Consider the following 25050-nt stretch of genomic DNA (forward strand, 5'->3'; position numbering starts at 1 on the left):
AGAACAAAATAATGGTCCTGTATTAAGATCCTACGCAACCTCCCCCGCCGAGAATATCTTTTGAAAAAGTGAATCTTTAAAAAAAACAGGCTCTAATTTTTAACTTTCACTTAACTATGTTTTTACAAGTTTTAGAGTACAGTGCTTTAAGATTACTAGATTATCGAGTTTTAAGTAAACTGTTACGAGCCTTAATGTCCAGCTCTTTTTCAAAGTTTTGTAGCTCTTTTAGTTTTTTTGTTTGGTCACAATACGGGAGTAGATGGAGAAAGTTTGAATAGATGAAGATCGGGGGATATGGCATCTAATAATTTAATTGTTTGTTTTTTGTTCAAAAGTCAAATTTCTGCTGGAAGCAGATAATTTTGTGACAAAGGAGTCGCTCAACTTTTCATTCATGTTTTCATTTATTGTCCATCATTTCTGCAAAGCTAAGTTTTTAATTTCTAGTTTCTTAATTTATTATTAAATTGTTTACCTTTTTCTGTGAAATGAAGACAATTTTTATCACATTTGCCAAATTTTTCTACTTTTATTTTTTGTTGCAGGATGACTTAACTCAAGTTTTTGTCAATGTTTTCGACTCTAAGAGCATGTTGTCCGAGCTGCTGACAAATCTTTTTCGGCAAGAGGTAATCAACATTGTGCATTGTAATCAACATTTATATGAAAGTTGGCGATTTGCTGTGAAATATAGAAATATTTATTTGATTTGCTATCGACAACTTTTGCTTTTATAACGACGAATTCTTTTGGACTTTGTATAATTCTCTTTCGTTTTCTGCAAACAAACTTATGATGTCTACGAGGAAAAATGTAGGGTATACCCAAAGTGTTCGGGATTCGCTGTATTTGAGTCAGATTGTCATTATTTTTGTTGAGAACGTAGCCATTTATTTTCGTTTTTGTCGAACTTTTGATTTTCTGTCAGAAGCGATCGAGTAGCAGTCAATAGATACTTTATTACTGGGGCTTTGAACTCTCTAACCCCTAAAGTCACGAATTCCCACGCGGGCTTTCAGGCTCGTAGACCAGAGCTCCTTGGATTCAGAGTGCACGATGCGTTTTCTTAGGCCAGTTCTCAATGGCTTACAAACAGTATCGTTGGATGCTCGATGTGAGTTTTATATCATAATAGGTAGAGTTGGCAGAGGGCATGCAGACATTGTTTCGAGGTAACAGCCTGGCAAGCAAGGCAATGGCATACGCATTCAAGCTCTACGGCTGTGGGTATCTGCAGGAGCTGTTGTCACCTTGCATGGCGATTATGGTCCATGAGAAAGAGAAGTCGTACGAAGTAGACCCAACCAGGTGAGGGCTGACTTAAACTTGCTTGGGAGATCGGCAGAATAAAAAATATGATTGATAAATCTTTGCTTAGCTCCTTTTTGCTCGTGAATGTGCGTGGAAGACATTTTTCAAAGTTTAACACCAAAAAATTACTTGGAAAATATTCAGAGAAACATACAAAGAAATGATAGTTTACTTAATGGTCTGAGTTTAATTTATGTGTGTATATCTTATCTATCCAACTATTTGTTCACAGGAAGATGTCTTGCTATTTTTTATCAAATCTAAAAAGCTAAAAGAAAACTACTAGAGATAAACCCTAAACTGTACCAATTGCAAAGGAAAAGACAAAGTTCATCAAAGTTCCACTATGACTCGCATGTTTAAGAATGAAAATGTAAAAACGTGCTTAGGTTCGACATAGCCTTGTTATAAGCTTCGTTGCTTTTTCATTTTCCTATGCTTCCTATGTAACGTGCTATGCTTCTATTTGCAGAATCGAAAATGGTGATGATATAGAGGCCAACACGAACTCTGTTCTAACTTTGGTGAAGATGCTTGTTAATCAACTGGTTGAAACAAAAGAAAGGTAACGAAAAATTCATATTTTGCCAATTTTTAATTTTTCATTCCATTTCTGAATCTTTTTCATTCGCATTTGTTTTCACCAGATCTCAAATCATCACCACATTGCAGTTTTAATTTTTTCGTACATTTGCAAAAATTTTTCTTTTTATGACTTATTTTCCTTTGCCTTCCATAGTTTCCCGGAAAAGCTGACATGTCTTTGCCACTGCTTAAACAAGGTTTGCTATTTTAGAATTTTTCAGTAACTCGGAGATTTTTCATGTTAACATTAGAATTTGCTCCTCATCTTCTGTCTTCTGAAAAGATTTTCCAAGCCAAGTAAGCCGAATTCAAACCCAGTTCCGTTCGTTTTAATAATTTCATATAAGTTCAACTTACAACTGCAGAGTTGCACAATTTTTTTGAAGATTTTGGAAGTCAATTCTATGTTTTACCTTTTTAAAAATTCTGAGGATAGTCACGGATAAAGTTTCTTAACAAGATATGAATGGTTGCTAAAAATTGTATAAATGCAGATCTTCGTCGACTTCTTTTTTATTCTTCAAACTGAGTTCCTTTTCTGCTATATTGTGTTTGAAAACTTTCAGAGCCTATTTTACAATCTTTTACTGCAATTTTACAATCTCCCTGAATTAAGACTTTTCGTCCTATAAGTCACAGTCACTATAAGTGAAAACAGCACTTTGATCATAAAGCATAGTTATTATCTTTTTTGTATGCTTCGAATTTTGAATCCAAACTTAGATTTTTTAACTGCCTGTCTCTAGGCAGTTAACTCCTGAAATAATATATAAGACATGCATTTTACCCTGACGGAGAGTTGTTTCATCATAGTAAGCAAATCTTACCTGATTTGTTTTTGATACCGCAAAATTTGAAGATTGTACTAAATACCGGAAACATATCATACTAAAGTACAATCTTAAGAGAATAAATGTCTGATATCGACCGAAAGTAAGCTGAAAATTCATCTGATTTGATCTTACCTTACTTACATTCCGTTTTTCCCGCCTCTTATTCAATCAGCCCTCTTGTCGACCCGGCCTCATTACGACGCTTCTTTGTTTTAGGCCGTCCAGGAACGATTTCCATCTGAAACTTACGTCGCTGTTTCAAGCGCTGTCTTCCTCAGATTTCTCAACCCAGCAATAGGTATTCCAGTTAAATCTTGCCTTCATTTTGTCTTTGTAAGTTAATTTAACCGATAAGCGTTTGACCTTACATTTGAACGTTACCCTATGTTCCTTAATTTTGGTTCCCCTGTGATCTTAGGTTGAGGTTGCCTAGTGACCATGTGATTGTCATAACCATCTTCCTTTCTGTTTTAGTGTCTCCACATACATTTGGATTTCTCGAACATCCTCCGTCAGATAAAATGCGTAGAGGCCTGCGGTACATCTCCAAGGTGAGTCTCGCTTTATTAGAGACTTTTCTGATCTCAAAATTCTTGTGACATATGGTTTGAGACAGTCAATTGTAGTTTTAACTTTATGTAATGGCCATGGGGTAGTCACAGCCTTTTGCTCCCCGGGGTATCGTTCCCGTGGTATTGTATTGTTGTAAAGTAGATTTTATTAGCAGTGTTGTGTGTATTATAACTTTCCAGTTGAATGTAGAAAAGGTCTGTTATTGTTCGCAGCTTTTTCATAAGGTCACAATTTGACACAGCTTTGCGAATCTCGAATCATATGCGAAGGCACTCGGCCTAAATGTCCGTCCATGCTACCCCTTGATACCTTGACAACTTTCATTATAAATGCAAAGGTATGCTTTAGGACTGACTGTTTAATTTCTTTTCTCTAACTATTATCTTGGTTAATTGTCATCCCCTAGACGTCACTCGATCAGCATATAATTTAGATAATCATCATATCAGAATTGAACAGGAACTTGCTCTCTTGCTATCTTACGCCCTATTTTTATTTTTTTCCTTCATTTTTACAGATTCTGCAGAATTTAGCAAACCAGATACTATTCACAAAGGAGCCGCATATGGAAGTTTTTAATAACTTTTTGACAGACCATTTTGAGAAAGTGCACGGGTGAGAAAAAGCTTGATTTTTTATGACCAGTCAAAATTAATTCATATTTTTAATGCATTTGTGTTGAGAATCTACTAGCAACCACAAACGTGCTCAGAAGTTTATCATTAAGTTGGTGTATACTGCAACTCAAGTTTACTCAACGTTGTTTTAAAATAGGGCCCTAAAAGTATGAGTTCCACATGGATCACACCTTGGCCCCCTTCTTTTTTTTATCACTTCCATAATATAAAAATGGCCTTCAATACCTTTGGGATTCTTTCATAATAGCGGTAACGAATCCCTTATGTATTTCAGGTTTTTCGCCGCGCTTTCGGCAAATTCCCTGGAGACCAAGGCCCAAGTCGACATCGAGTACTCCATGTTTAATGACTACGATATCGCTGCACTTCACAAACTTTTGTGGGCAAAACAAGAGAATATTGGACAATATTTGTCGGTGAACAGGTGGGTCGCAATGTTCTTTGCATCTTTGGTATAAAAAGGGCTAAAAGACTTTTTTTAAAACTTGTAAGCCTAGGTCTGTTGGTACATTAATTCACCCTCCAAAAATGTATATACCTTAGATTTCGAGAAACCACAGGCTGACTTCTTTGATGAAGCACCTTGTGATGAAGCACCTTGTTATGAAGCACCTTCTTTGATGAAGCTCTTTTTTGCGTGGCAAATCATAGCGTTTTTAAAGGACATTGTCCTCTGAGCCATCTATTCTTACCAGACACCTGTATTGCCAGGCATTACCAAAAACATAAATTTCACAATCAAAAACATCTTTAGATCAGAGCCTTATTTTAGAGCCATTGACCCTGGACCTTTTTGCCATGTGCACTTTCAAAGCACTACCCACGAAGAGCTTGACTCTTGAAAAAGAATGTTCTATACTTGCAACGTTCTACTGAAGTAGATGTCCTACTCCTGTGTTTCTCTCACCTTCGTTGTTTCTGTATTCTAAAACCAATTTGCAGTTAATTTTATTGCAAGGGAATTTTCAGTGAAAGCAGCTCATCACATCGATGGAAGTAAAATTTCCAGTAAAAACAGGTCCTGACCCTTAGGACTTGTTTTTCTTTCTGACCTAAGAGTGCAAAAAAATTATCTTGTTTTATTTGGTTTGCCGAGGTAAGACAATATAATGGGGTAATAATCGGATCATCACAATCGACAAAGATCCCCCTTAAACTTAACAGACCCATGTCCTTGACTATCCCAAATCTAATTAATTAGGACCAAAAAACTGAGCACTTGGACATCTTTGCTTGTTGCTAGCATATTAAAGAAATAAGAGTTAATTTGCACCTTTATTGTCCTCCACACCATTAACCTTAAATGCATTGCTGATTTGCAGAGACTACAAATCTGTAGGCAGAGGTCCTTTTGAAAGACTGGTGACACTTCTTGCTCATTTGGGACCGCCGGACCATCAGCCTTCCAAGCTTCAAAAGGGAACTTTGTAAGTTTCAGTTTACATACTTTTTTGGATTTTCTTAGTAAAACAGTTATGTTGAGATGAAGAGTGCAGCGATGGTGATCATCCACCAATGGTTGGCAATAGAAAAAAAGCATAAGCCCTGGGAAACTCATGTTCGCATTTTTTGTGTTAAGCTAATATTTACCTTTTGTCATTAAGTTTTTTAAGAGATATCATTTATAAAAATTCCGCAACCTTTCTTAAATGGGTTGCATGTCAACTTGAACATCAAAGATTATTTCCATCTTTTATCTCAAATTTTCGTTTTTGACATAGAACCCCAATATTCAGCTAACCCCCAATAACTATCAAATTCGAGACCACTGTCCCGAAATGGCTCCTTTTTGTGCTGCTTGAAACACGGCACCCAATCTAGATGAAGTACGGCAGCTCTTTATGCTTTGAGCTAGAAAGACTCCTTAAACACAATTGCAAAAATTCTACCCTTTATAAACCATACCTTAAAGCAAGGCTTTTTGAAATGCCAGTGCATTTGTTTACATCACTAGTTTTCTATTGCAAGGGAATTTGACACCTTTGATTTTAGCCTCTGCCCTGTATTGGTCTATTTTCTTGACATGGATAAACATTGTTGCTTAGTATAAATATATGCCAGTTTCAGTGCAGTTTAGTATCGAATAAAGATGAGTTCAGATACATTGTTAAGAGTTAGGATCGTAAAGGGCCTCATTTTACCTGCAGATGGCATCGAACAAGCAGCATGGGTTCAAAATTCCGAGAGTTCATGATGAAACACGCAGGGCAAAACAACGATGAGCTGCAGGCAATTAAATCGCTTCAACTATTCTACCAGGTAAGCCATTGCTGTCTAATTCTCTAGCAACATCTTCTGCTTGCTTTCTTGTTTTATTCGGTAAAATATGCTGATTTCAATGTAGTTTTTCATATTAAATCATTGTCTCAATTTTTAGGAGGGAAAGTCCAAAGCTGGAAATCCTGTTTTCTATTTTGTTGCCAGAAGATACAGGTATCTTTCGAAGTTTTCTAAGATTTTGGAGTAAGAACTAAACATTGATTTTCTAAACCTAATGACCATCATATCGAATATAATAAAATGACTCTTAACATCTTGCGCTAAATAGCAAATCCGTTATTTCATTTTCGTTTAGGAGAAGAAGAACTTAAATTCTTCAAAAGAGTAAGCCACGCCCTTACCATAAATTCTAAGATCGCCAGCACTGAAATTGTTAGCTTTTGGCATGGTTTTGGCAGCAAGAACTGGGGATAGGTTACTTACTAGGTTCTTTCGCTTCCTCTCCTTCCCAACATGTCCTTTACAAATACTGAATGCCATACCTGGTTGTGTAATTAGTTGATGCTCAACACAGACGTTTCCGCATTGATTTAGTGTCTTTGCATTTTGACTGATGGCAAAAGTTGACCAACATGCTATCAAAGATTCAATGATTGGCAATTGAGAACTGTAATCTTGGTACGTCATTTATTGCTGTTTTTAGGAGTGGGCTTGCTAATATAGATAAAGTAATTTTATACATACATAAAGATGCAAGTTTGAAAAAGAAGTATATCCTAGTTCAACATTGTAGTCATTTGGTATCTAATTCCGGCCAGTTCATGTTGACAGCTTTTCAGAAGGGCGTGGTTGTTATCTGTAGAGAAAGTGGATTTAAGCATACATGGAAATCATTTTACTAAGCAACAACATATACTTGAGCCATTTTAACAATTAATATATAAAATTGATTATTTATCCCCAGAGCCGACCAAATTAACGACGAAATCCTTATCTACCACGTGTTCTTAACACTCCAACCAGTATACGGCCAATCATGGGAAGTCATCTTCGATTTCACTCACACAGGGCCAGATAACAGATTCAAGGTTCGATTCTGCTTGATTGTTGGCTGCGTATTAATGTTTTTTAGAAAGCAAAGAGGAAATAACAATTAGATGACGATGGGGGTGAATATGTTTTGGTCCAGGTTTTAGCATATGTATTGTCTGTAGCAAGAAGTGCAGATAATTGTTATTGCAGTTATTAAGAAACTATAAAACTACAGATGGTATAGTTTGTACCGTGGAGAATATTGGACTGACTTTCCACGGAAAATGTATAATATAACTTTATGTCATGAAAGATTGCTTAGAAAATTCCTGAAATGTCTTTCATACGTCTTTGCTTGCAATGACATTGCATCAAACCTTACCTACATTTATTTTTAATAGATGAACTACAAATTGCAATGAATTTTTAAAAGGGAAACTACAATCAGTGGATAGCTTTTACAACTCCATCTTGCAAACCATCGACATGATTTGCTTATCTTCCCATTAGTTTTTGTTAAGCAGAAACATGCGATTGATTAAATTTGAATAATCTCAGCAACTATTCTTCGTTGCATTTTAGCCGGAAACCTTGGCAAAGGCTTTCGCTGTGCTCCCAGAAGCACAATTCAAAAGCTTGTCAGTAATCTATGTATACAACGTGAATAGCAGCGTGCGCCAATTTGTTAAAGTCCACGAACGCACACTCGCTCCCTTTAAGGTACGAGTGTTATTTTACTCATTATTATTTTTCAACCGTTGTTATTTATTATTAACGGTTTCGTACATATTTATTTCTATAATCACGGTTATCATGTTTATGTCAACATGTATCGATTCATGAAATTGGCAAAGTACAGTGAAAGATCCCTATACTCTGTCTCACTGCCCAATTACCCTTTGTTGTCGGAAGTTGTCTGTTGTTAGGACACTGTTTGAATCACAGGACGGAAATTTGGGAGGTTTTGGTGTCAGAGAGAGAGGCAATAGCTCCCCTGAAGAACTCTGATCTGAACTCACTAACTGAATCACAAATTAACGCACTTTTATACAAACTGAAGTGCTAAAAGTATATGTACTGAGTAAAGATTTGTTTGGTATATGTTGTGATGATGCAGCGTGATGTAATGGAGAAGGAAAGATTTAGGTTCAAAGCGGGAGGAGTTGAGTCTGCATGACTTTGAGGGATTAAGTTTCAAACAATGTAAAAGGGGATGTCCTGTTGTATGCGATGCCTTGAATGACTCAAGGGGATGTCACGGTTATGGCATGATCGATGAGAAAGAAATAATAACGCATACAGGCCTAAGCAAAGCCACTTCAAGGTATTCGCTAATTGGAGATCTCAACCAATGGATTGATTAGTTGGTTTAGGATATTCATCAGTGTCTAGTATCTAGCCTTCGTTATTTTAACGTGATCTTTTGTTTATATGCAGGGAAAATCAAACGTGCTGTTGATCGACTCTTTGAATCGCTTTTATGACTACCTGGCACAGGATGAGCTCAAGCTGCCCAATTCAACAACTTCTTTAGAAGACGACCTAAAAGTACGTTTTACGCATTTTTATCGTGCTTGCTTCCTTACTAAAACTTTATATATGAATTTCATATATAAAGTAGGTAATTGAAAATTAGACTGTCATTATACGTCAGCAATTGTACATTATATATGTTCATCTTGCTAATTCTCCTGTTCAAATCTCGTGTTCAAGGCTCTTGAGCTTGTCTTGCTACAGTTGAACTTTCCTCGTCGTTTTTAAATCTTTACCTCATTGTCTGCTCTTCACGTTACGAATTCAGTAATTATTATAAATTCAAGCACGAACTAATACTACAAAGTATGTCAGTGAAAATGCGAATTTCTTTTTCGAAATTATTATATTGGATATATAATGTGTTTACTGCAAGAATATCTGCCTGTTCACATAACTGATGATTTGTGTTTATTTCGAAAGGTTTTCTCGGCTCAGCGAATCAACAAAGGAACTGTTTTTATCAAGGTACATTTAAAGTATTGTTGAATATTGTTGATCGTCTGTTACTTTAAGTGGTATCGATAGCTCTTATATATTGAATCTTACGACAAAACTAATTGCTGGCTATTTAACTTTTTTAAGATATCATTGAAGTATATGAGAAAATGTTCTTCAAACGAACGTACCGCATGCCTTTATGCATGTCAAAGCATTTGTTTTCGTTGCTACGTAGCTTTAAAAGGTATCTTTAGGACACCGAGAGGCCACCGTTATCGAGCAGTGGTCTGGTCCTTCCTCTCATTGTGACTACACCTCATGATTCCTATGCCTGGAATTACCGAGAGCTGGCGACTCTCCTTATTCTAAGTGCAAGTTTGGTCATGCCAGGTTCTCGAACCACGGACTCTTGGATTCATAGTCCGCGGCCCTAACCACTAAGCCATCCTCACAGCAGAGTCCAGAAAAATGGCGAACCTTCCCGCGGCCAAGAAAATGGTGCTATAAAACCTTTCTAATTTTTAATAGGTTTAAGTCAGGAGCATAGCCAGTGGATTGGGGGCACTCAACTAGTCTCCTCGCCTCGCAATTCTGCTCAGCTTGTTCTCAACTTAAGATATTTTTTAGACGGATCAATTTGTAACATAAGCGTGTTCAATTTAGATGAATAGATTATAAAAAGTCTGTGCCTGAATTTTACAGTACAAAGCAGTTCTGCAAACACAATCATATTGAAAAAACAGAAGGTTTATATATTTTGTAAAACATACTCTCTTCACATTTGCTTCTTCATGTTGCATGAAGCTTAAAATGGCAATTTAACATTTCAGGTCGGACCAACTTCAGTGCAGATACAAGCAGCAGAAAAAGCGAAAGTTCTTGGTTATACCTGTTCTGTGAACGACGTGTTTTATGCATCAGAAATTGAACAGGTGAACTACTTTGCGGGCTCTATATGCCATTCTGGTTCTCTTCTTCAATTCTGTCTACTTTTGATCAACTTTCGAGATCCAATGTATTATCGCCTTCGAGTTTATTGTGTTCCCGTTATCTATTCAGCTGCAAGGATTCAGATGCAGGACTTAAGTATCCGAACATGAGAAACATTTGCCGATAGTCGCACACACTTTTTGTTAATTGAACGAGCATCAAACCCGACATCGCAGAAAGGAATTTATCTTAATAGGATTGTAAGAGTTGAATCAGTTGGGTCTCATCAGCTGAGGCTTTCTTCATATTTTAGATAAAATTTTAAAATTTCCTGTTACATATTTTATTCCAAATGAATTTGCCTATAACTTCAACAATTTCCACTTTGATCTTGGGACATTGAGCGCCATATCGATGTGTGTTCTGCTCAGCTTTTGTTCTTGCTTGAACCTTCGCCAATTCTTCTCTAGGCCTACTTTCAAGAAGATCTTCTAGAACTGCATTTTTCGATTGGAGGACCTGGTCTCCGGTTTATTAGCGCAAGCGCGGAACAAATAACAGTTGCTGTGAACCGAGTCATGTCAAGGTGGAAACTTTCTCAACCGGTAAGAATTATTTTCTAGAACCCGTTCACTAATTCTCTTTTGACTATTAGTATGCACCAGCACGTCAGCGACATAATTGAATTGATTACACACTTATATTAAAAAATAACGCTTAAGCTTTAACTGTACTTCTGTTATCATCTGTTTTTCAAATGTAAGTCATTTTTCTCTCTTGCTAGCCATTAAAGCCTTATATTTTAAAGTTTTATGAACTGTTCTTGTATGTATTGAGAAACTTTATTTCAAGTCGATACATCTTTCTAAGGGTTCCAAAACATCGGCAGCTGAAAAGAAAATTCGGCCTAAAGATGTCCCAGGAACACTGCTCAATATGGTTTGTCTTTTATTGTTGTTTTGGGCTAATCATTTCGATTTCATTTATTTATTTATTATTATCCTGTTGGCCACAAATTTTACAAAGTAAAGTAAACATAGCTCCTTATATTATTCGATTTGCTTTCTCCCATCTACATTTATGTTTAGTGTTTAAATATCATCATCATAATTTCTGTATTTTGTGTCAGCTCATTCAATATATCATGGTATTTAATGATTTTTTGTCAAACAATTTCAGGCCCTGTTGAACCTTGGAAGCAAAGACCCAAGCCTGCGTTTAGTTGCATATAATTTGCTCTGCGCATTGACAGCTACTTTCAACCTGCACGTAGAGGAACGACTTCTAGAAGCAAGAGGTATAGATGATTCCGTTGTACAACCTCATACTATTTTTGCGTTTGCTTTTTTCAAATCTTTTGGAAAAAGACTATTGCAAATCTTTTGCAATATTGACAAAGCATCACATATCACATAAAAAGCACGCAACATAGCTCAGCGTGATTTTTATTCCCGGTTTGAATATAAACGTTTTTACCTTTTTGTAGTGAAATAAAGAATCATGCCATCTAGATTTGTTTTCATTTTTTCCGCTTTTTGTCAAATTAAACAGAACAATGATATTTAAATACACAAGAGTTTTCACTGTCTAGAGCATTTTATGAATGTATACATTTTGTCACATACAGGACTATGTATCCCAGCAAACAACACGATGTTTATAAAAAGTATAAGCGAACAGTTGGCCAAACGAGAGCCCAATATGACATTAGAGGTGAGTGCCTAGAGCTGCTTAAGTTGTTTTCTTGGTTGTTAGGTTTGTTGGAAGTTTTCTGCAGTTTTAGATTGTAAGGTTGTTCATCGAAGAAGAGGACCAAAATAATCACGTTAACCGTTTGCAATTCTTTATTCGAATCAAAAACAGTTGGGCTATCCGGAATATTCATTCGGAATGTTAAGAGTATTTTCTGAGAAAGTGCAAATATGAGCTGGCCTAAATTTTTGTGTAATATTTTTGTTCTTATATTAAAAACAGGTATCTTATTCGAAGAACTGGTGCGAATTTTGTAACCACCAAAAGTATTTGCCAGCTGCTATCTTGAGTCTCGTTTTGTATTTCTGCATTCAACATTGTATTTCAAATCGAAGACTTCCTAGAAATTTATTACCATCCATAAAATTTTTCATCATATCTTTTTCAGTTCTTGGATGAATGCATAAATGGTTTTAGTTTATCAGACTTTGAACTGAAGCACCTCTGCCTAGAATATATGGCCCCGTGGTTGCCGAATTTAACAAAGTACGTTCTATTTTGATGTGTGCTCATGCTAATATGTGCCTTTTTTCGTTATTCTTATAAAGCTACGCTTGTCGGCTCGAGGTTACTGCTGTTGCGACTCTAAACTTAAAATAATGCAAATTTTTATCAATCTGTCGGTTGTAAAGTGCTTGTTAGCAACACACGGAGCCTTACAGAACGGTTGTATAGAACAAGACAGACTTATCTACAACTTAATTTGATCATCAGGCAACATAGATAAACGTATGAGTTGTACGTTAAATAATGATCTTATTGGCTGTGACACTCTGAGACACAAACAATCAATGCGTTAAATTACAATGTATGTGGTTATCTACGAGCCTCATATTTATCTGTGACGTCGAGCAAAAGCACCAGAGTTTGCGATGTTTTGTCTAACAGCCTACTCAGGAAAAGCTGAGAAGATTCTTCTGAGCTCATCTGTTCTTATGGCTTTCTTTTTGATTATTCAAACATTTTCAAAACCGTTAACCGAAATTTGTTTTTTCCCACTTAATTGCCACATTGACGGTTTCAGATTTCGGTATTTCCAAAGGATGCCCTTATGTGCCTTTCTCCAAAGAAAATTTACTATGTAGTTCTAATTAAGATCCTGTATATTATCAGAATTTTTTATCGGAATGCAGAACTTCTTCTTCACGGTATGAATTCAAAGTTTAAACTACCTAGCTGCATTAGAATTTTAAAATTTTAAAGTTTTAATTGCAAATCTTAATCAGAACCTTTTTCATTGTTTTTCAAACTGTAGAGTTTTAAAGTTATTATAAATTTTGTTTCTCTCCAGGTTTTGCAAGTGCGTTTCTGATGACCCTTCGCGAACAAAACTTTGTCAAATTTTGGACAAACTAATTCAGATGACAATCAAAGAGCGACAGGTGAAATTACGTCATTTTTTATCTCGCTACCAGGCTACCAAAGTGTGACATCATAGACCTGATATGCATTCTGTAATTGAGTTCCAGCGATGCTTTAATCTTAAGGTTCACGGGATAGATTGATGACCTGAACCTCGTAGTGGGTCTAAATGTAAACATTGTACGTGTCATTAGCCATACAGAATATGCCATGTATTGTAGAAGCCTAATCTGGCTACATTGCAACAGGAGCCCGTCTGTTTATTTCCAATGCAAATTATGTTTCTCGAACCATCTTATGTCGCATTGTAGATGAACCCGTCGATTCAGGCGAAAGTTTGGGGTAATATTGGAAAGCTTCCAGAACTGTTGGATGTCGTACTGGACAGTTTTATCAAGGTTGGTATCATTTTCAGTATTATATTAACATCAAAATGCTCTAGGAAATCTTTTGAAATAATTTATCGTAACGTTAAACGATTCTACTCATCTTGCTGTGAATTTATCTATAAAATCTTTTCATCGAGCTAAAAGACAAGTGGTAGTTGAATCTAATGGTATTGTTTTCAAGTACGTTGCCTAAATGACCTTGATGTTAATGTGACAATGTTTAGATACGTTGAAATCAAATTTATATTTCGTTGTTTTTCTTCGTTCAACAGACCAGTGCAACAGGCGGCCTGGGCTCCTTAAAGGCAGAAGTTATGGCAGATACCGCTGTGGCATTAGCTGCTGCCAATGTCCCTTTGGTTTCTAGCAAAATCATAAAACGGCTAAACACGGTGAGTTAATTTGTTGTCATTGCCCAGTTGGCGTGTAAATGCTTGTCCACTGCAGACAGATGGAAAAGCTGAATCTGGAACTCAATCGACATATCGAGAGAAGCAGTTTGTTATACTGGTTAATTGGCTTGTTTTAGCCATGATATATGAAAAAAATCACAAAAATAATCTTTTCGTCTTCTTACAATTGTGTAACACAAAGATGTGTCTTAAGTCGAATCCTATTCATTGTCTTTGTTGATGATGACACAGTCTACCTTACTCTTGCCAAAACGAATTTTCGAAGAATTTTGTTACTCAAAGGAGAACCATCGGAAAATGAGTTAAGAAACAGAATTATAAAGAACAAGTTGAATCATGGAAAATTTTAGTTTTCTAAAGTCTCAGGGGTACTCTCCAAAACAGAAGCCAGAAACTCCTCAAAGGGGTCTTCTCCTTTGTGAAAGAGTAAACTTGTAATTGTAGGCCCCCTAATTGACTTCAAAAGGGTAAGGTTCATCTACATGCATTGTTCCCTCCTTCAGTGGCCATGTCTCACCAAATGCGTCTTCCTGTTTGAATGTTTTTTAATAGAATCAGGATAATTTCATAGCCAACTTTGTTGTTTAAAAATTGCCTTGCTGTCTTGGTTGACACGAAATCATTTCATTTCAGGTCCTTGGTCGAACCAGCATGTCACCAACGGGAAGCTTAGAGCGTCACTTGATGTGGGATGACATTGCCATTCTTGCGAGATATCTCCTTATGCTGTCATTTAATAATTGTTTGGATGGTAATGCCATTACGATACATGTTGTAAACATATATTTCTGGATATCAGCCTTGATGAGCTGAGCTAACCGATTTTGCAGAAAGTGCCAACATCCCTTAACCAACAAAGAAAGTGAACGCGAATGAAGCGTTTGTAATGCGGGAAAAATATCCTTCTCCTTAAATAAACACCAGAATTGCATAGCGCTCTTAAGATTGCATGATAAAGTCTGTTTTCTCTGAGGAGTTTCTTCACAATACGAAAAGTCAGAACCCATGGGTCGATAAAATGTGAGAAAGAGTTGATATATACTGGAGTGTAATGAGGAAATGCGATTTTTTATCGTATTCTCAAAAAACTTTTATTTTAGCTAAAAAGTTTAATCTCATTTCTTCTCAACAGTGGCCAATCATCTGCCAGAGATCTTCCACGTGATCACTTTGCTTGTATCAACTGGACCCCTGTCTCTAAAAGCCTCCATTCATGGGCTGGTCATCAATTCCTTGCAGTCACTGCTCACGTGCTCAGGAATCCATTTCAAAGGTGCGTTTGCTATTGGTTGCTTTCAACAAAGGCAATCAAGAAAATAAAGATGTGTTTAGCGCTTTTACTTTCGCCATGTAACCTAAAAGAACGCTAAATTGCCTCCAAATATTCAAAACCATGCCATTGAAAGATTTCAAGCTTGCAACTGTTTACAGTTTATTTTGTCTTTGTCCAAAAACTTTTGAAGAGAGACAGGGATATGATGGGGAAATAGCCTGCCCATGTGACCATATTTGTAAAACCATATTTGCAATTTGGCACATTCAGTGGTATATGATGCCTTATGTTATTTCGATCTATTTCGAAAACTCAGAAAAAAATTTCGATCTATTTTCTGGCGTTTCATAATCTGAAGAGTGTCAGACAAAACGTTTTAGCATAATTCAAAATGGTTGCTTTTTTCAACGCTATCTTGAATTTTGTACCACGAAAAAAGTGTTAAAAGTATATTTTTAAGACATCATCACTTATGAACTCTATTGTTTAAATTATTTTTTTGCTAACATCATATTACATGTAAAGTTGTCACCTTTTAAACATTATTTGCCAAAACATGTATTACGAAATGATGAAATAGTGTCAACAAAATTCTTCACCCTTAAATGAAGTTTTCAAAACCTCCCTATGAAAACAATCAGTGGTGAAGATTGAACTTTTAAGTGTGAATACGACCTCAGTGGAGTCTAATCAAGTAAAGATTTAATGTACTTTTGTTGATTTATTTTTAAAGGCAGAACACAGAAGTTGCTTAAAGCCAGACTAGAAGATTTTTCCGAGCAGAAATACTATCTTTTATTCGGTAAGTGATTTAATTAAAAAGTGATTTGTTAGGAATACCAAACAGGACGACTTCAAGTAAATACATGTTTTAAGGTTTGCTAAAAAAACTTGCGATTTATTTTTTGTTTATCAATATTCACTATAATAGTTGAATTTATCAATAGTTTGTCTTTAAAAGTGGTATACATGTTTCACAGTTTTTGAGGCAAGTTGTCTTTAACTATGTGAATATGTATTTTCCTGCTCAACCTGTTGATATGCTCGAGCATTTCAAGACCATAAAGCACCAAGATGGACCTGATAGCGATCTTGGCGTTCAAATAGACTCGACCACATAAAGAATAGGTTAAAAAATGCTTAACTATAATCTTGTTATTATTCATAAAGTTTTTCCGAAGACGTCACTTATGTAAATTTTTTCGAAGGAATCTCTAAGGTGAAGTCAGCTCCTGCGAAGGCATTCCAATCGTCATTTGGTCGCAGCCGAAGTCGTACGTTCAATGCAGAATCGGAGGATGACGGAATTTCTATGTCAGCTCTGGAAACAATTGTAGAATCATTGCTTGAGATTATGGAGGTAAAATGACCTGCAACTTGCCGTGCATACCCTTATTAGTGGATTTTGTTTGACCTTATAAGCAACTTGTGCAATTTCATACAACGTTAATACAACTAGCTAGATAACATTCCATAATATTTTCAAGGATGCACTGTGAAGTAGTTACACTATGTATTTAGGCATGTTTTGATTTTTGAAGTCAGATTTCCATTGACTGTTTAAAGAAAATGTCTCCATTCATAAATTCTCTTTATCGGTTTTCTTGCTATGCTTCATCTCAACACAGTATTTTTCTCTTTGAGGCGTGTGCTATGGACATCCCTAACTGCAACTGGGTTCGGCGGTGGCACGAATTGGCTCTTGGGTAAGGCAATTATATTTCAGTCATTTTCTTTAAAGGGTTTTTGCAAAGGATTGTTTTTTGTTGTTGTTGTTGTTGTGTTAAATCTAGTTGCGTATTATCTCAGTATGATATTGTTTCGAGATTCAAGTAGGGTTTGGATCTACTGAAATCCAGTGTCATTTTTGTAAGCAGGTTGTATTTTGAGTTGATACTAAAAGAGGATTTATTTTTCACACAACAAAACACGGCTTATTCAAAGCATTTACCCACAGGCAATAAAACTAGAATAATCTTGAGTTTTTGTCCTCTGTCCCATGTGGTCTGCTCCATCGCAGCAACTCATAATAATGCATTTCAGCCACAGCTATACCCAATGCAATGTAAATATAAGGACAGCGTATCATCTTTATTCACCGGGAAATGTCCATCAAAATACTAATTCCATTTCAGATTCGCGTATACCCACAATCCCGCACTGCAGTCTCGTTCCATCATTGTCCTTGGCTGCATAAGCAAGGAAGTTGATGACACGTTTATTAGAAGTTTGCTGCAAGTTTTAGTCAAGGTAACTTAGTTTTATTTAGGTATTTGTCATTGCTCTTTCCTTACCTTTGCAATTTTTCTTACTTCTCGTTATCGATTGATTTTTACGATTATCCTAATTTTCTTTAGTATTTTCTGTTTTCAAGCGCCATTTTCATGCTACCTTCATTTTTCTTTCAGAATAGGTAATCCATGATTGTAATTTTCTATCATGCCTCTCTATGTATAAACAGTTCCTTCATTTCATACCATTTCTTCAGGCTGTCGGGGTTTACAATGAAAATCGCCTGATCGAATCAGTGATAATGTGCCTGGCAAAGCTCCAACCATTATTGCCGCAGGTTTGCTTCTAATATTTGAGTGAATTTAAACATAATAAAAAAATTGCATGTACTTCGATCATCTTTCATGTTTGCTGGATCGTTTCTCGTCGTTTTGGCCCTTCCTGCCTTCTGTTTATGATCAATGTTTAACTACTAAGAACACAAATATTTTACATCCTTACGCAGTCTTGATACATTATTAATACATTATCTTTTTTGCCATTTTGTCAAGCATAAATGAAGAGTGTTTTTATTAGTTTCTCATTCAATGTTTCTCAACGAGTGTTTTCCGCAGGGATCAAGGTACCACAGAGGACTCTTCTGGATTGCTGTTGGAATTTTGCAGGTATAAACTTCTTGTCGTTCTCCGCTTTTAGCTTGTTTTTCGTACGTTTGTAACGACATACAATAGCGATAGGACACTATAAAGAAGGGGTAATTACGAAATTCGTTGCATTTTTTAAAGAATTCGAGAATTTTGATATTATGGAAAATTTTATCTTTTCCCTAAGATTGGTAGCTAAATTGATGGAAAATACAAATAATTCTCAATTTTAGCACATAGTTCTCTTTTTATATCAGATTTAAAAGCTAAGTATGGAAATATTTATGATGGACGTGTAAATAATAATTTTTGAAATTTCTTCCAGTAGAATTTATTTTATACAAATCGGCACCTATGTTTTAACTGAGAATCTTGGTTACTTTCAACTTTCCATTTGTTTTCGAGAAAAATGTTTTATCACATACGGACAGTCTCATTTCCCTCCGGAATCAACTATTTTTCACCTCTACTAAATGTTGATGACAAAGGGCTTTTTAAAAATTTTTAATCTCAAACGACATTTCCCAGTCCGTCCGTCACGTCCGTCTGTCACGGTGATCCATTGGTACTTTCAGCTTAAAAATTTCAAAATGTTGAGAAATATAGTTGTTCAAAACGTTTGATGATGTTTCAAACTTATATTTGATTGTTATAAGTATTTTAAATTTATATCAAGTTCGTTGCCTTAGATAAAATATTTGAACTCGTGAGATCTTTGCAGTTTTTCTATTTCGGCCGTCCGTCACGATAGACATTTGTATCCTTCTGAGGTGATTTGTTTATCCTAGAAGTGATTGTTTAAACTAATCTACACCTACTTGTGGGTTTCTTTCATGAAACAAAAGGAGAAAATTCTGGAATTATCCGTTAATTTTTGAGACCTAATGAAACTATCGTTTGTCCGTCCGTTAGGGATAATGAATTTCGTAAAAGCTTAAGCTGAGTGTTTCGAAAGCCTGCCTTTACCACTCTGTTTTAAGTGCCGTGTCATAAGCTTCGCTATATTTTATCTCGTTCTTTCTTAGCAAATCTATCTCCTGTGATTCGCCTTTTGACATCTGGCTTTTTGGTGTCATGTATTAACTGGAATCCATAGCAATTTCCAAATTGAAGCCATAAATTGAATGATTTTATTGCTGTCTTACTTTCATATTTTTTTCTTATAGTTGGCAGAACTTACCCTGTATCCATGTGGTCTAATTTTGTTGGAAAGATCCATCATGACTCTTGATAGTCACGGAGATTTCGACAAAGAGGTGAGACTAATTGTCATGGCTCCGGTAGAGATGACGTCAAGGGTTTGATTTTACTGTTTTTATGTGCTATCGTCTGTCGTTTTTACCTGTGTAGAACAGGATTTTTCTAATGTGCAGCTCCGAGTTTCACGCTTCATGCGATCACTTTGTTCATAAAGGCACTACCTATATAATATCAAGCACTACACGACAGACTGGTAAACAGTATTTTTCACTTTCAAGTGAGTGCACGTATTTTTTTTATGCTACAGAGTTTAAGTGATGTTTTGATGGCTGTACGAACCAATGGAACGCTGGACTGGGTTTGCAAGCAGATGGATCATGTCGTTGGCCTCAGCTTCAATACGGACTTCAATTTCGCTTTGGCCACCCATGTATTGAAAGGTAGCTAGGCTGTGTATAACAACAGTTTACTGTGTTTAGTAATGCGAAAGATATCAAAGGGATGTGTTTGATAGGTCTATGGTAGGAAAGATGTTATTAAATGCGAAAAACAATTGCTCGTTTTGCTAAAACAAGAAAACAACTGGAGTCAAAATGTTGACTTCATGATTTTGGCTACATATTCAAGTTTCCAAAGTATATGCAAGTTGTCTTATTCTACTTAACCTCATTCTTATTGTAACTTCCATTTTAGGCCTTCGACATCCTTGGGCAAAAACCAAATCTTTGACTGTTAGAATCATGAACCTACTCCTTGATTCGTGCAGAAAACGAAAAAACTGGTGAGTGAATACTTTCATCGTTTGTTATCATCTCATCAAACATGAAACCCCTTAGCCATGTAAGAGAAACGGTTATAAAACTCATTTTAACAAGTCAATGTTTTTCTCGTGCAGCAAAGACAAATTTGTTGTCAGCAAAGAGACTGTTCCGTACCTTGCCGGTATGTATGCTTGAATTTGCATTTTATTCACTCCAATACCATGATTATAAAAGCTCTTTGCTTTTTTCCTTGACCGAATATGCTTTATCCTTCATCACTTCACAAACCTGCTCATTTTCTCGTTGCAGGTTTGCTTCCAATTTCAAATGAAGTGAGAACCCGCCTTCACGCAAGCAACAGAGCATCGACCTACTTCAAAACGATTTCCAAGAATCCACTGTGCAGCTCCATGGAAGACATCGCAGCCTCGTGTACACCAGACATTTCCATCGTAATTTCGCCCCCGGCGGAGATCACAGATCGCCTTGACGAGTTCGTGTGGCCTTCAGATTGTCACAATTTGTTGCTCGATCCGAGTATTTTGGATGACAATGCGTCAAAAGCTCTTTTGCTAGTCTTGCTGGTAAGAGAATCGCACAGTGATTTAATTTATATTTACGCAACTGATTGATTACAACACGTTAGAAAATTTTGATCCCAAGCTAAAGTAACTAGGATGCTAAAATTGTTTTGAAGAAAGTCAAGCCATCACTTGTCAACGTGGTAGCATTTTCAAGCACCTTGGTATCATTGGTTTTACAAAATTTATCTTGCAGGTTAACCTGAGTAGATGTTATTCCGAAACGCTTACTATAAATTGTTCATGACAACCGTTTCAATCCTTGTCTTCCATTCTTCGGCATTTTTATTTCCTTTTGTCATCTAAAGAACCAGATCACTTGGGACATCTACAGTGGTTTTTGCATGCTTCAACGTAAGACATTCTAGAAAAATTCAACGCCTAGCTGCTAGAAATGATATTTGTGATTGCACCTTTCATTGAGCTAAGTAGACATTATACACGGTTCGTTCTAGGCTACACTGACTGAGTTCACAACTGACGATGCAGAATTGCGTATTTTATATGGAGTATTAGCTGAGGCCAGCATTCTTTTCCCGGAGGTCTTCCCAGTCACGTGAGTATTGTGTTAGCCACCCTAACATCAATTGACATGAGTGAATTGATACAAAACTCTTGCGATAAATTCTTGGGTATTGTCTGCTATTACTAGTTCGTACGGGGACTGGTTCTATAAGGTGCAGTTGATTATTGCCTTTGTGGTCTAAGATCATTGTAAATAGATATGGTGTAAACAAATGCTGTAAAAGACTACAAGTTCAACTCAGTTTAGACATATGCACATAAGTTGTAGTGTTCAGTGGATAACAGCAACTCTTGCGTGAAACTTGGAAGATTATATTGGATGACGATCAAGTCTTTTTTGGCACAACAGCAACCGCGTAAAGATCGCCATTTTAACTCAGCCGATTGACTGTAAGCTAAGAAAGCATAGTATTGGTTTTGATATGAATGCGACCAAGCTGTGTCCCCTTACACATCATTGCTGCATACCTGTCTAGCCCAATTACAGTAATTTTTAAATGTGCAAACCAGAATCTATGTTATAACATTTTCAAAGATATTGTTCCTTCAAATGTTTTCTAATTCTATTTATTATTCAGAGAGTAAGCATTCACCTTTCCTTGTAGGTTTTCAATCCTCAATCGTAAGCTCTGCAATGTCTTGAGCCATAGCGATGACCCAATAACCTTGGCTGCTGTGCACACCATTGTTCAGTCTACCTCTGCAAGCTCGCGTATCGAAGCAACCATCGACTTGGAATATCTTGGCAGTGAGTTGAATGGCTTCAAATATATCTTCTTCAATCTACTGGGCAAAGTTTTTATATATTTTCAACTTAATGAATATAACTCAGTACCAGTCTGTTGTCTATTGCTTGACGGCATGTGAGCATAATTTTACGAGCTGCTCTAGTCGCAATGGACCGCAGTAAGAATTCAACGTTGAGCTGCAACTTAAAACCGTCTTGTTCTACAAAACTAAAGCATTATTTGAAGAATTGAATGAGTTTTCAGAATTGCAATTCATATTTCACGATGCAATTATCCTGAAGTGTTACGGAGATGCCAAACATTAAAACCATTTGTCATTCGGTCTTCCTAATCCTACCTTTTTTTAATTCTGATTGTACGAAAATTTGAGCTAGTATTTTTTCATATCTCATTGTTCGGTTCTAGCTTGCAACTTTTCTGGATTGCACACATTCTTAGGACCATTCTCGGAGGTAAGCGATGCCGTTTCATTTCTTATAAAGACTTTTACTTTGCTGGCGAGCATTGGTGGATTTCTAGAAAGATTTTTGGACTATGTTCTCTGAATTATTTACAGTCGACTCTGCTTATAGTCACTTCGCTTAAAGTCGCACTACTGATTGCAGTCACATAAAACTTAGACCCAAATATGCAAAACTATTCAATTTAGCTCGGCTCACAGTCACACTCGATTTATAGTCATAAGTTTTCAAGCAACATTTTTTGTGACTTTAGCCGGAGTCTACTGCATATAGTTGCGATAAACGTTTATATAAGAAAGTAAAGCATTCTGGGAAACCAATTCTATCTTTCCACAATTGATATGTTACGATGAATACCAATCTCTATAAAATATTTTTAATCAAATACCAATTACATTTCTGAATCAGCATGAAGAAGTGCAGCACAACTTATGGTTTTGTCATCATTTTCTTCTTGGTTTTGTTTATTGATTTTCCCAGTTCATTAAGAATCGTTTTGAAATCTAAAGTTATTTTTTTCATGAAACTTTTTCAGTTTTGGCCAATTTATTTTTTCATCATCGTAGACGCATGACCAAGCTATTGCTCCGCACATGTTTTCGAGGTTAATCAACGCCTTCGTCGAGGAATATAGGCCCAACTCCTTTTCGCCAGATATGCGATCCAATTCAGCACTGTTCTTTCAACCAAACAAAATCCGTGATGACGGCGCTATAGTTGCAAGCTCCTCCTCACTCAGTGCTATCCCAAGTCTGAGCGAAATGAGGCGCAATTCCTCTTTTCAGCGGTCAGGCTCGTTGAAACCTTCGCAGAGGACTAGCCCGAGAAAAAGCCAAAAGGAAAGAGAAAGTTGCCTGCCTGTTAAAAGGTGACCAATTATTTTTCATGCTAGCTTTGTATTTGATTATGATTGTTATGACAACGAGGAAAGCGCTCTCTAAAGAAGTGATTCTTGTACTTATGATATGCATCAACGGCAGTATTCTGGTGAACCCATGTAAAGGCTACAGTGGAGGTAGGTCACTGAAGGTATGCCAGCCGACCTGTGTCACTGAACGTATCTCAGTTGACTTGTGTCACCGAACGTATCGTTGACGCATGTCACAGATGCCTGTCAGTGTTCAAACAGAAACAGTCTGGAATGGCTTCTCCTTCAAAAAAACTGCGTAACTCTCATTCATAAAGCAATTATGTTGTAATTAAGTTCCAATTTTATTTGAATTTTAAGAAATAGGTGCTCTTTGTTGGAATTGACGTTCTACTTTTAACACCACAATGCAGTCAGTAGGAAAAGGATAGTCCTGGGTATTAGATGCTAATTTTTTCTACTCTGAAGATTAAGCCTACACCTTGGACAATTCTCTATGATAAATGTTACTTGTTGGACATCAAACAATCCCTTGCTTAGAAACCATCAGCTCAGTTTGCAGGAAAGCAATTTTGAATTCCTAATGCTTCAGAGCTTTTTCATCTGAAGGCCTTTTTAAAGATACCATATTCAGTCTGCAAGAAAATAGTGTATGTACCCGTTTACTTGATCTGAAAATATCAAATACCCTTCAAACTGGTAGAGTTAGGATTGTTTGCGAATATAATCCATCGAGTATTCATTTAACACCTTTGGTCTATTTTCAGTTGTATTTTGCTGTTATGTTCATCCATCCAAACAATTAGATAAATACAATCAAGTTTGCTATCCACTTTCGTAGTTCATCCATTGTACCTTCACATAATCACCCATTACGCGTCAAATGTGTGGTTAATTTTCTAGGAACATTTACAATATGTAAATTTTGTATGTCTTGTTAGATTTCTAGTTTATATTTTGTAAAATAAATTTCAAATTCAATATTTCGAAAATAATGCATCAATTCATTAATGGCTTAAAACATATTTTAGATTCAGTCAAATATTGGTTTTAGATTGTCGACTTTGTAAATATGCAGTCATTTGATTAATATATATGAATATATGTATAAATATGTAAATCGATGTATGCCAAGGCATAACTTGGTTTTTTGTCAACGCCTCTTTGCCTTGATAGTCATGATTTTATAAATTTCATTTCCATTTTTTGTCCTTTGTTACCAATACTTGTAAGGAACAGCCGCCAAGAGGGGTCTTTTCACTGCAACACCCCCTAGAAAAAAGGGCTGATTTGTCGAAACATATTGTTGTCCACTGCCGGAAATTACAAGCACCTTTTTCATCGAAAGGCTATTTTAAAGAGATCTGCCATGCTATAACCCCCCACACGACTCCCCATTCCCCCCCCCCACACCACTCCCCCACACAACTCTCCCCACAATGCTCCCTTCCATATTACTACCCAGATACCACTCGCCCCACAGCACTCTCCCCCTCACAGCATTCTTCCCCCACACCACTCCACACACCACTCCCCCCCACACCACTCCCCCCCACACCACTCCCCCCACACCACTCCCCCCCCCCACACCACTCCCCCCACACCACTCCCCCCCACACCACTCCCCCCCCCCCCCACACCACTCCCCCCACACCACTCCCCCACACCACTCTCCCCCCACACCATTCCCCGTTTTATCGGAGTTTCAAATACCGCAAAGTACAGATGGGATCGATTTTAT

General features: G+C 36.6%; 1 protein-coding gene across 1 annotated transcript in view; it reads left to right on the plus strand.

The window, feature by feature from the left end:
* The window catches only part of LOC135683356 (neurofibromin), a 43098-nt gene extending 18587 nt beyond the window's left edge, over nucleotides 1-24511 (plus strand). The window contains exons 32-72 of the mRNA XM_089109242.1: nucleotides 549-632; nucleotides 1139-1311; nucleotides 1787-1879; nucleotides 2054-2096; nucleotides 2949-3030; nucleotides 3207-3283; nucleotides 3823-3920; nucleotides 4218-4367; nucleotides 5266-5370; nucleotides 6091-6202; nucleotides 6321-6376; nucleotides 7128-7251; nucleotides 7778-7915; nucleotides 8633-8743; nucleotides 9152-9196; nucleotides 10000-10101; nucleotides 10570-10704; nucleotides 10970-11038; nucleotides 11279-11396; nucleotides 11727-11812; nucleotides 12240-12337; nucleotides 13143-13233; nucleotides 13525-13611; nucleotides 13875-13994; nucleotides 14649-14766; nucleotides 15148-15288; nucleotides 16022-16090; nucleotides 16497-16648; nucleotides 16933-16994; nucleotides 17424-17538; nucleotides 17777-17857; nucleotides 18135-18185; nucleotides 19331-19420; nucleotides 19672-19804; nucleotides 20058-20145; nucleotides 20260-20306; nucleotides 20435-20709; nucleotides 21162-21262; nucleotides 21837-21979; nucleotides 22386-22432; nucleotides 23008-24511. Coding sequence (XP_088965368.1) covers nucleotides 549-632; nucleotides 1139-1311; nucleotides 1787-1879; nucleotides 2054-2096; nucleotides 2949-3030; nucleotides 3207-3283; nucleotides 3823-3920; nucleotides 4218-4367; nucleotides 5266-5370; nucleotides 6091-6202; nucleotides 6321-6376; nucleotides 7128-7251; nucleotides 7778-7915; nucleotides 8633-8743; nucleotides 9152-9196; nucleotides 10000-10101; nucleotides 10570-10704; nucleotides 10970-11038; nucleotides 11279-11396; nucleotides 11727-11812; nucleotides 12240-12337; nucleotides 13143-13233; nucleotides 13525-13611; nucleotides 13875-13994; nucleotides 14649-14766; nucleotides 15148-15288; nucleotides 16022-16090; nucleotides 16497-16648; nucleotides 16933-16994; nucleotides 17424-17538; nucleotides 17777-17857; nucleotides 18135-18185; nucleotides 19331-19420; nucleotides 19672-19804; nucleotides 20058-20145; nucleotides 20260-20306; nucleotides 20435-20709; nucleotides 21162-21262; nucleotides 21837-21979; nucleotides 22386-22432; nucleotides 23008-23313 — 4416 coding nt within the window. The 3' untranslated portion in view covers nucleotides 23314-24511. The remainder of the gene's footprint in view (nucleotides 1-548; nucleotides 633-1138; nucleotides 1312-1786; nucleotides 1880-2053; nucleotides 2097-2948; nucleotides 3031-3206; nucleotides 3284-3822; nucleotides 3921-4217; nucleotides 4368-5265; nucleotides 5371-6090; nucleotides 6203-6320; nucleotides 6377-7127; nucleotides 7252-7777; nucleotides 7916-8632; nucleotides 8744-9151; nucleotides 9197-9999; nucleotides 10102-10569; nucleotides 10705-10969; nucleotides 11039-11278; nucleotides 11397-11726; nucleotides 11813-12239; nucleotides 12338-13142; nucleotides 13234-13524; nucleotides 13612-13874; nucleotides 13995-14648; nucleotides 14767-15147; nucleotides 15289-16021; nucleotides 16091-16496; nucleotides 16649-16932; nucleotides 16995-17423; nucleotides 17539-17776; nucleotides 17858-18134; nucleotides 18186-19330; nucleotides 19421-19671; nucleotides 19805-20057; nucleotides 20146-20259; nucleotides 20307-20434; nucleotides 20710-21161; nucleotides 21263-21836; nucleotides 21980-22385; nucleotides 22433-23007) is intronic.
* Nucleotides 24512-25050: the final 539 nt, after the last annotated feature.

This window comes from Rhopilema esculentum, chromosome 7, assembly GCF_057945365.1.
Source record: "Rhopilema esculentum isolate cy_ngs chromosome 7, ASM5794536v1, whole genome shotgun sequence".
Taxonomy (NCBI): Eukaryota; Metazoa; Cnidaria; class Scyphozoa; order Rhizostomeae; family Rhizostomatidae; genus Rhopilema; species Rhopilema esculentum.